Raw genomic sequence first — 11364 nt, forward strand, 5'->3', positions numbered from 1 at the left:
GTAAGAACCTATTAAACATATCTAACAAATTTCAAAAGTTTCTAAATACGATACGTACTTTTTCGCGATGAATTTATTATGTCGCTTCAAACTAGGGTTAGGGTTATATAACCTAAAACAGTATCTATTCTTTATCACTGTGTTTAACTGTGTCACCAAATTGGTTCTGTAAAACAAGATGATAAACTATGTAACTTGTATTTATTATATTATTACATTATATGTATCCTATTCTTTTCATAACGTTTAGATAATAAGATATGTTTAATATAATATTTTGCTATGTAAATAATATCATATAATAAATGTTTCATTATCATTGTGTTTTACTGTAACCAAATTGGCTATAGTAAAACACAATACTAAATTTGTATGTAAATGTATCATATTATTATATGTTTCCTATTCTTAATTTGTGTTTTACTGTATCCAGCACAGTGCTAAATATCATTTATCATAGTTAAAATGTTTTACTCTAACCAAATTGGTTATAGTAAAACACAGTGATAAATTACTATGTAAATGTCATTTATCATATTATTAAATGTTTCATATTCTTTATCATTGTGCTTTACTCTAATCAAATTGGTTATAGTAAAACACAGTGCTAAATTTCTATGTGAATGTCATTTATCATGTTATTAAATGTTTCCTATTCTTTATCATTGTGTTTTACTCTAACCAAATTGGTTATAGTAAAACACAGTGCTAAATTGCTATGTAATGACATTTATCATATTATTAAATGTTTCCTCTTCTATATCATTGTGCTTTACCATAACCAAATTGGTTATAGTAAAACATTGTGCTAAATTGCTAGCTATGTAAATAATCATTATTATTAAATGTTTCCTATTCTTTGTCATTGTGTTTTACTCTAACCAAATTGGTTATAGTAAAACACAGTGCTAAATTGCTATGTAATGACATTTATCATATTATTAAATGTTTCCTATTCTATATCATTGTGCTTTACCATAACCAAATTGGTTATAGTAAAACATGGTGCTAAATTGCTATGTAAATAATCATTATTATTAAATGTTTCCTATTCTATATCATTGTGCTTTACCATAACCAAATTGGTTATAGTAAAACACAGTGATAAATTGCTATGTAAATGTCATTTATCATATTATTAAATGTTTCCTATTCTTTATCATTATGTTTTACTTTAACCAAATTGGTTATAGTAAAACACAGTGCTAAATTGCTATGTAAATGTCATTTATCATATTATTAAATGTTTCCTATTCTATATCATTGTGCTTTACCATAACCAAATTGGTTATAGTAAAACACAGTGATAAATTGCTATGTAAATGTCATTTATCATATTATTAAATGTTTCCTATTCTATATCATTGTGTTTTACTATAACCAAATTGGTTATAGTAAAACACAGTGCTAAATTGCTATGTAAATAATCATTATTATTAAATATTTCCTATTCTTTATCATTGTGTTTTACTCTAACCAAATTGGTTATAGTAAAACACAGTGCTAAATTGCTATGTAAATGTCATATATCATATTATTAAATTCCTATTCTTTATCATTCTGCTTTACTTTAACCAAATTGGTTATAGTAAAACACAGTGCTAAATTGCTATGTAAATGTCATATATCATATTATTAAATTCCTATTCTTTATCATTCTGCTTTACTTTAACCAAATTGGTTATAGTAAAACACAGTGCTAAATTGCTATGTAAATGTCATTTATCATATTATTAAGTGTTTCCTATTCTTTATCATTGTGTTTTACTTTAACCAAATTGGTTATAGTAAAACACAGTGCTAAATTGCTATGTAAATGTCATTTATCAAATTATTAAATGTTTCCTATTCTATATCATTGTGTTTTACTCTAACCAAATTGGTTATAGTAAAACACAGTGCCAAATTGCTATGTGAATGTCATATATCATATTATTAAATGTTTCCTATTCTTTATCATTGTGTTTTACTATAACCAAATTGGTTATTGTAAAACACAGTGCTAAATTGCTATGTAAATAATCATTATTATTAAATGTTTCCTATTCTTTATCATTGTGTTTTACTCTAACCAAATTGGTTATAGTAAAACACAGTGATAAATTGCTATGTAAATGTCATTTATCATATTATTAAATGTTTCCTATTCTATATCATTGTGTTTTACTATAACCAAATTGGTTATAGTAAAACACAGTGCTAAATTGCTATGTAAATAATCATTATTATTAAATATTTCCTATTCTTTATCATTGTGTTTTACTCTAACCAAATTGGTTATAGTAAAACACAGTGCTAAATTGCTATGTAAATGTCATTTATCATGTTATTAAATGTTTCCTATTCTTTATCATTGTGTTTTACTTTAACCAAATTGGTTTTAGTAAAACACAGTGCTAAATTGCTATGTAAATGTCATTTATCATGTTATTAAATGTTTCCTATTCTTTATCATTGTGTTTTACTTTAACCAAATTGGTTATAGTAAAACACAGTGCTAAATTGCTATGTAAATGTCATTTATCAAATTATTAAATGTTTCCTATTCTATATCATTGTGTTTTACTCTAACCAAATTGGTTATAGTAAAACACAGTGCTAAATTGCTATGTGAATGTCATATATCATATTATTAAATGTTTCCTATTCTTTATCATTGTGTTTTACTCTAACCAAATTGGTTATAGTAAAACACAGTGCTAAATTGCTATGTAAATGTCATATATCATATTATTAAATTCCTATTCTTTATCATTCTGCTTTACTTTAACCAAATTGTTTATAGTAAAACACAGTGCTAAATTGCTATGTAAATGTCATTTATCATATTATTAAATGTTGCCTATTCTATATCATTGTGTTTTACTCTAACCAAATTGGTTATAGTAAAACACAGTGATAAATTGCTATGTAATGACATTTATCATATTATTAAATGTTTCCTATTCTTTATCATTGTGTTTTACTCTAACCAAATTGGTTATTGTAAAACACAGTATATTTTACCTCAACAACATCGCCGCAAAATTGTTTATACGTTTATTTTGATTGGCTAACTAAAGTACGGTCTAATGAATATTGATATCAGAAGATTCCCTAGCTTAGTGAAAAAGTTTTATTACCAAAAATATGCTGATTACGTCACTACCGGAAGTTGTAGTCTAGCATGATGCAGACGCAATTGATTATGTACGTTTGTTAAACATATAAAAAGCTGTAAATTACCACAAAACGACAATAGGAAAGAATTCAAAGAAATGCCCTACGTGTTCAAAATCATTGTTTTAATATAGTCTGTATGTATAACTAACAATTGACCTTGTGGAAGAGCGTATAAATTTAATTTAAAGTAAAACATGATTTACTCGCCAATTTGGTATTGGATATATAGCTCTCTCATATTAAAAATACATGATTATTCATACGGCTGCCGTTTACGAATTGACTGTAGTTTTTGCGGTACTATACTTTACAACTGACACTTGTACGTGTAAATAGAATCGCCACTTGGACGAAACCATTATTTTTCCCACACACGTTTTGCTAGCCATCCGTAACTTTTTATAAGGAAAAAGAATGGATTTGTATTATGACAAAGGAAATCATTTAACATTAAAAGCTGCGATTGCCTTTTATTTAGGTGAATCAAAATTGCCTGTAAATTGGAAAACTGTCAAGTCCTCTGGTAAGTTGACTAACGGGTTAGGTAGGGCTAGGCTAGGCCTCACCACATCGCAAATCTGGCGTATGCAACGTAATGAAAACCACCAGTCCACGCCCACTCTTGCATCATTCACTGTGCTTTAAACTAGAGAGTAGTGGGCCTAGCCTACGTATCACATCACAGAATATGATGACTAACATTGTGATATTTGTGCACCATGTATTTTTTTCAAAGGGTGAATAAAACTAATGAAAACGTCTGGAAGATGTGGTTTTTACTGAGTAATAATAAATAGTGATACTGATAGGCCTCCTATCTATGCAAATGAAGCAATTAATTAACTTATTTCTAAATTAAATTGCATTTTTTTTTTTTGCCTCTTTACAGATCGAGTTGTTCCGTTTCTAAAGAAAAACAAGCTCCCAGTCTTACAATTGTCAAATGGCGATTTTATATTCTCATCAAATGAAATTTGCAGGTTAAAAAAAAAATTTATTTAGGAACCCGTCCCTTTTAGGCTATTTTAATTACCTTTTTACTGTAATTCATTAATTTAAAATAAAGTACAGAATAAGAATATAATATAATATTTATATAATATTTAAAAATAATTATTAAAAGTCTTATTTAAAAATGAATGGTATTTATTATATTTCAATATTTAATAAAAAATAACATTTCTTTTTTTAATCAATATTGTTTTCTAGGTATCTTCTTGGCAAACTGGGCAAGGATACAGATGATCTTCAAGTTGCGGAGTGGCTGGATTGGGAGTCTAGTCAATTACAGGTCTCTATTCAATCACTCAATCAATTATTTGTAATTTGTAACGGATAATAGTTAGTACAGTACTACTGTATAATTATGCATAGAATATTTGTTTTGCAACATGATTATTATTACTGAAACTGCTTTTTATTTACCATCAAAGTTTTCTGTTTATTATTGATGAGTTATTCATTAACTATATTTATCTATTCTAATAGCCTGTTCTAGGTCCTTACCTTGCTGTGTCTGCCTCTGGAGGAAAGGCCAATCCAGACCCATTAAAAGGTCATTTTGCCAACATCGACCAGACGTTAAAAGAGAAAGCTTTTCTTGTTGGTGTAAGTTGGTTTCTTTCTGTAAACATTCTGTTCAACACTGAAGCTGATAAATATTAATTATTGATTAACTAACATTAAAATGCTTCTGTTTTACATCATATTTAACATCAATTATTGAAGATAGATTTTTGAAATGGATAAAATGAAGGAAATATATCTGCACTTATTGTCTGGGTTCTAGCTATTAAAACAAAAACAACTTTATAATTAGCTGTGATTCAAATCTACAGTAACTTTTTTTTAATTTTTTAGTCTGATCTAACAGCAGCAGATATTGCTCTCTGGTCAGCACTGTATCCTGCTATTGCGGAAAATTCCTCTCTTAAATCCATTTATCCCAACATGGCTTCCTGGTTTGGTAAGCTATCCCAGAATACTGCGTTCCAGTCTGCTGTTGCTATGGTAACCGAAAACAAAGGCGTATCGGCATGTGCAACATCTATACAAGCACAGCCATTGGTTCGTCCAGTGGTTACCAAAAAGAAGGCTGTCGTAACTGAAGAGAATGATTCTCTAACGGTATTTGTTTTTGTTGTGTTTTAGGGTCTGTATACACTATCAAACTAGTTTGACAAAAAAAGTGTAATGTGCCCAAATATGGCAGTAATATACCTAAATATAGTAGTAATATGACATCATCATGTCCATATATGGGCACATCACATTTTTTTGTCACATAAAGTTTGATAGACAGAGCTTTATTCAAACTTTGAAAATAGTACTACTGTATACTAATAAGTAATCACAGTGAAGAATGCTTTCTTCTTCCTTGAACTTGTTTTTATGTTGTTAATGTATTATTTTTTGTTTTAGAATGATGAGAAAGATTCAATTATTGATGACTGGCTTCATGGTAAAGCTAAACTACCAAAGAATCCTATGAGAGAAAAGCCTATGTAAGTATAATAATACCAAAATACTATAAGCTAATATTAAGCTAATATTATGACCGAGACATATACTGTATGACCAAGACACAACTGTTGTCTTAATTATGCCAAGCAAATTTTCATTTTTAAGTGGACCAATAAAATGTCTTGAATCTTATGATATATTATGATATCCGAAATAAATAAGTCATATGCATTTTCTTTTGTAGCTTGCCTGTGAAAGGTCAGCGTAATGTGCTAATAACCAGTGCCCTCCCATATGTTAACAATGTTCCTCATCTTGGTAACATCATAGGCTGTGTATTGAGTGCCGATGTTTATTCAAGGTAATATTAACTCATTAATATAAGTATTATCATGACCATTCTCCAGCATAAAATAAACATAAACATTTTTAAATTTTGCTTTGTGTAAATAAAGTGAATAAATAAATGAAAGATTCTTTTAGATAAATTCAAATCCTCTTCATTTTTGGAATACTAGATTCTGCAAATTGCGTGGCTACAACACATTGTACATCTGTGGTACTGATGAGTATGGCACGGCAACAGAAACAAAAGCATTAGAAGAAAAACTTACACCGAAACAGATATGCGACAAGTATTTCAAGTTACACCAAGAAATATATGAATGGTTCAATATTGGATTTGACTACTTTGGGAGAACTACAACAGACAAACAGACAGAGTATGTATAGACTGTGAAATGTGGATTAGTATGACTATGTGGATTAGTATGACTATGTGGATTAGTATGACTATGTGGATTAGTATGAATATGTGGATTAGTATGACTATGTGGATTAGTATGACTATGTGGATTAGTCTCTATATGAAATGTTAAGAATATTAAGACATTTTAAGATTAAAGTTCTGTCTACACTATCAAACTTTATTTGAAAAAAAAATGTGATGTGCCCATATATGTACATGATGATGTGATATCATTACCATATTTGGGCACATCACACTTTTTTTGTTAAACTAGTTTGATAATGTAGACAGAGCTTTATACTAATAACCATAAATATGAAGCTAAATGAATTTAAACACTATTAAAGTTGGTCTGTAGGTTTGATTACTCCCAACTAATATACATTTTAACTTGATTCATTTCTAGAATTGCTCAAGATATATTTTGGCGTCTTCAAAAGCGCGACTTTCTGCTGGAGGATACGGTTGAACAGCTTCTGTGTGAAACGTGTAACCGATACCTAGCAGACAGGTTCGTAGAGGGCACATGTCCGTTGTGCAACTACGAAGATGCACGTGGAGACCAATGTGACAAATGTGGAAAACTAATCAATGCCACCGAATTAAAGGTAATGGAATAGTACTGTAAATAAGCATATGTATAAGGTAAATATAGTGACTGGCTATTGGAGGCAATTGTTACCTCCGCCAGTATCCTGATAGGTTATGAGGTCAATCAGCTGTGTTTTTTTATTTGCTAATTAACAGGATTACTCAAAAAGTTATTGCCCAATTTTCATAATATTTTAAAGGATGGTTTCACAGCTGGGAAATATGATTCACTTGCCTAGGCGGAGGTTTGCGCTCTCTGAGTGCCCTTCTAGTTCAAGATGTTTCGTAAAAATAATTACTCTAACAAAGTTATACTGCTAACAATGTTTAAAACATTTTAAAGTAAGTAATTCTGTTGCTTGCCTTCTCACTCCAGTCACTCGGTGGGGTTTTCACTGATTTTGATCTTTCTGTTCCTTTATAACTACTGCAAGTTATAAGAAACTTTTCATTCCACATGTAGATTCGATTTTTTTTTTCCAGAACCCAAGATGTAAAGTGTGCAATAGTTCACCTGTAATTCGTTCCTCTAAACACTTGTTTCTTGACTTACCAAAACTTCAACCAACGCTCGAGAAATTCCTAAACAAGTCTACGAATGAAGGCGATTGGACCCACAATGCTAAGCTCATCACCAACTCTTGGGTTCGTGATGGCTTGAAGCCTCGGTGTATCACCAGAGATCTTAAATGGGGTACACCTGTACCCCTTGAAGGGTTCAAGGATAAAGTGTTCTACGTCTGGTTTGATGCTCCTATAGGATATCCATCGATCACAGCTAATTATACTGATGATTGGCAGAAATGGTGGAAGAATCCAAAAGAGGTAAAGCTCTGTCTATACTATTAAACTAGTTTGACAAAATGTGCCCAAATATGGTAGTGATATAATGACATCATCATATTCATATATGGGCACATTACATTTTTTTGTCACATAAAGTTTGATAGTGTAGACAGAGCTTTAGTTACATTATTGATCTCATTGATTCTTTGCAAGATTACAAAACAAAAATGATTTTAAAAAGAATGATTTTGTTCCATCAGGTTGAACTGTACAATTTCATGGCAAAAGACAACGTGCCATTCCACAGTGTCATATTTCCATGCTCGCTGCTAGGCACTGGTGAAGACTGGACACTTGTCAATAATTTGGTTGCCACAGGTAAAGTCTGCTCTGTAAATTCAGAGTCATCTACATAATTAAATAATTTGGAATACATCGAATGCATACATCAATCACTAGTCTATTTTCATCCAAGATTCAGCGAAATGGCATCTAACATCACTTATGTGGTCACTATGTATTCACAAAAGGGCCAATGAGAAAATCCTTAATCTAGACCTGTATTCTTGAAACTAAGATTGGTATTATAGCTGTTTTTCCTCGCATATTTATTTCAGTAAAATCCAATTTCTGCTTTATATTTTCAGAATATCTCAATTATGAAGATGGCAAATTTTCCAAGAGTAGGGGCATAGGTGTTTTTGGCACAGACGTCTGCAAAACTGGCATTCCTGCAGCCATCTGGCGTTTCTACCTACTCTACATCCGTCCAGAATCCCAGGACAGCGCATTCAGCTGGTCGGATTTTGTTCTTAAGAATAATTCTGAACTGTTAAATAATCTTGGGAACTTTGTGAACAGGTATGGTCAAATAGCGGTTTATCATTCTAGCTCTGCATATATTGTGACACGGGTCTGTACTCTGACTCGGTACTGATCTTCTGACAGTGCCACTGGCGTATGATGAGATTAACCATCTAGAGAAGAACTGTTTTAATATTCTTATCTGTTACAGAGGTCTGACATTCCTGGAGAAGAATTTTAACAGTATCGTCCCAGAAATGGTGCTGAGTGAGGATGATAAGAACGTAATAGTCTCAGTCACTCAGGAGCTCAAGATATATATTGAACTTCTAGAGAAAGTTAAGTAAGTACATGTTAGCTCAACTAAATCAATTTAAGTTATTCTATTACTTCATTTGTTTAAAATGCAAATATAAATTTTCAGTCAAAATTTCGAAAAGAATGTTCACCTGATAGTAGTAGCAGCATCAATATTTAATGTTTGCTTCTCCCGTAGGATTCGAGATGCCCTTCGTCAGATCTTATCCATCTCTCGCATTGGTAACCAGCACCTCCAAGCTAACAAGCCATGGGATCTCATGAAAACTAAGAAAGAAGAAGATAGGTAAATGCCAACTAAAATCTGCTAAATCTCACATAAAATTACTTTTTTTTTAAAATGAAATTCGAAATATATAAAGTACATTTAGTACACTACACATGATTATCAAAAGAACTCTTTTAATTAGAAATGTATGAGCATTGTTATTTACTATTTCAGAGTGAAAGCAGGAACTATTATAGGTCTTGCAGCCAACATCAGCTATCTGATATCAGTGATGCTGCACCCGTACATGCCAAGTGTGAGCCAGACAATACAGGAACAACTCGCTGCAACCAACATCTCAAACTATATCTGTGAGAAGTTTGTATGTCATCTTCAAGCAGGACATAAAATAGGAAAGGTGAGTACGTGATAGTGGACCAGACTGTTACAAGTGGGCATCATTAATTGAAATTGAAAAAAGAGACAAATGGGCCTACTCAAAATATTATCTGAGCAAAATCGCCTTCCTTCCACAACCAATAACTACTGTATATCCTCGGGTATAATCCCACTTCACGCCTAATTCACCACATACTTTGTCTTATTTCACAAACAGTCCTAGTATTGACTTTTGGTGTGGATGTAGGCCTCTCTCTAGCCAGTATGAGTTTTTACAAGAAATGCTTACCAATCATTTTTTTTCCTAAATCAGGATTTTCCTGTGTATAGTCCCATCTCCCAAAGTCAGCCCAATTTCGTGTTCTCGGAGGGTGGGATTATACCAGAGGATGTGGTACTCTCAAATTATTTTGTAATCCATTGGTATACAGTAATTCATTATTTTTCCATATTCAGCCATCACCCCTATTCAGTAAAATAGAAGCATCCCAGGCTGAAGAATTAAAAACAAAGTTTGCTGGTAAGCAGAATCCAGTAGGAACTGGTCAGGCAACACCTGCTGCTGCTCAACAACCACCCGCAACTCCTCAGCAGCCAACATTAAGTAGCCCATCAAATATTGAGGAGCTTAAAGCTCAAGTGACAGCTCAGGTATTTCTTTTTGGAGATTTTTTTAAAACTTGTTTTAATTACTATTTCTATGTTATTAGGTCCATAAAATCATTTATTTATTTTTATGAGGGTGGTCCATCCAGCCGAAGCTGATTATTAGGGACCCTCACAAAGATACAATTTGACAAGATATTAACATACAGCAATGAAAAAAATTAATATAAAAATGTTTAAAAATAATTACAATCAAAAGGAAAATCCATAAAAACAATAAATTAAATCATAAATAAATTAATCATAGGATTAAAAGGAAATAAACTTTACATGAGTTGAGATACATTATGTAAAACTAGAAGATTTTATAAATACTAATCTACATTCAACCTTTACCAGCAGAAATAAAACTGTATATTTTTCATCTTAGGGAGAAATTGTAAGATCTTTAAAGACTGCAAAAGCAGACAAAGATAAGATTGAATCTGAAGTAAAGAAGCTTTTGGAACTGAAGAAGACCCTGGCTAAACTCTCTGGTGAATCACCACCAAGTAGTTCATCCAGTAAATCAAAGAAAAATAAAAAGAAGAAAGGAAAGTGATCGGAAATATGAATACCTTAGGGTCATTTATGAATACCTTAGGGTCATTTATGAATACCTTAGGGTCATTTGAATGCAATATGATTGAATGCTGGATAAATATCACAAACCTTACCAAACATTGAACCATTTTATATAAATACTGAATAAAGGCATGTTGTATTAATTTTGCCTCCATATAAAGACCACATGTAATTTCTTTAAACATCTGTCCTCTAAAAAGCAACCAGTACAGTAATAGTTATATAGCCCCTCAACTATTACACACATATTAATATAACAATTTCGTATGATAGTGTTTTACTATTGTAAAATGTAATTTCTATGTGACATGCTGCTAATATTTTGGAAAAACTTTCTAATAAATATACTGTGATGTCAAAAAAATAATGTATTTTCTGTCCTATTATGTTTTGTTTGTATATAAAAGAGTCTTACAATTACAGATGCCCTTTCTAATATCTGGTTCAGTGTAGTGTAAATGTGTTGCGGTTTGATTCATTTTTGCCGTTCAAAAAACTACGATCATACATGGTTAATGGTCTTAATAACCAATAAAGAGACATTGAGACATTGTTACTGTATAGAAATCATTTTTATTGTTTAACATGAACAAAAAAGGTATTTAAAGATAACTTTAATCATACAATAAAATAATATAATAATATATATCAATTG

The 11364-nt window shown here is 31.1% G+C and overlaps 1 protein-coding gene across 1 annotated transcript; it reads left to right on the forward strand.

Annotated features, from left to right (window-relative positions):
- Nucleotides 1–3410: 3410 nt before the first annotated feature.
- LOC140040162 (methionine--tRNA ligase, cytoplasmic-like) lies at nucleotides 3411–11243 on the forward strand. Its single transcript, XM_072085876.1, has 17 exons — nucleotides 3411–3685; nucleotides 4052–4142; nucleotides 4372–4453; nucleotides 4651–4770; nucleotides 5023–5289; nucleotides 5584–5666; nucleotides 5870–5986; nucleotides 6144–6347; nucleotides 6780–6981; nucleotides 7448–7789; nucleotides 8011–8128; nucleotides 8398–8611; nucleotides 8766–8897; nucleotides 9051–9158; nucleotides 9315–9498; nucleotides 9936–10130; nucleotides 10516–11243. The coding sequence occupies exons 1-17, from the start codon at nucleotides 3577–3579 to the stop codon at nucleotides 10684–10686; spliced, it is 2739 nt and encodes a 912-aa protein (XP_071941977.1). The 5' UTR covers nucleotides 3411–3576; the 3' UTR covers nucleotides 10687–11243.
- The last annotated feature ends 121 nt before the right edge of the window (nucleotides 11244–11364 follow it).

The sequence above is a fragment of the Antedon mediterranea genome, chromosome 2, assembly GCF_964355755.1.
Source record: "Antedon mediterranea chromosome 2, ecAntMedi1.1, whole genome shotgun sequence".
Taxonomy (NCBI): domain Eukaryota; kingdom Metazoa; phylum Echinodermata; class Crinoidea; order Comatulida; family Antedonidae; genus Antedon; species Antedon mediterranea.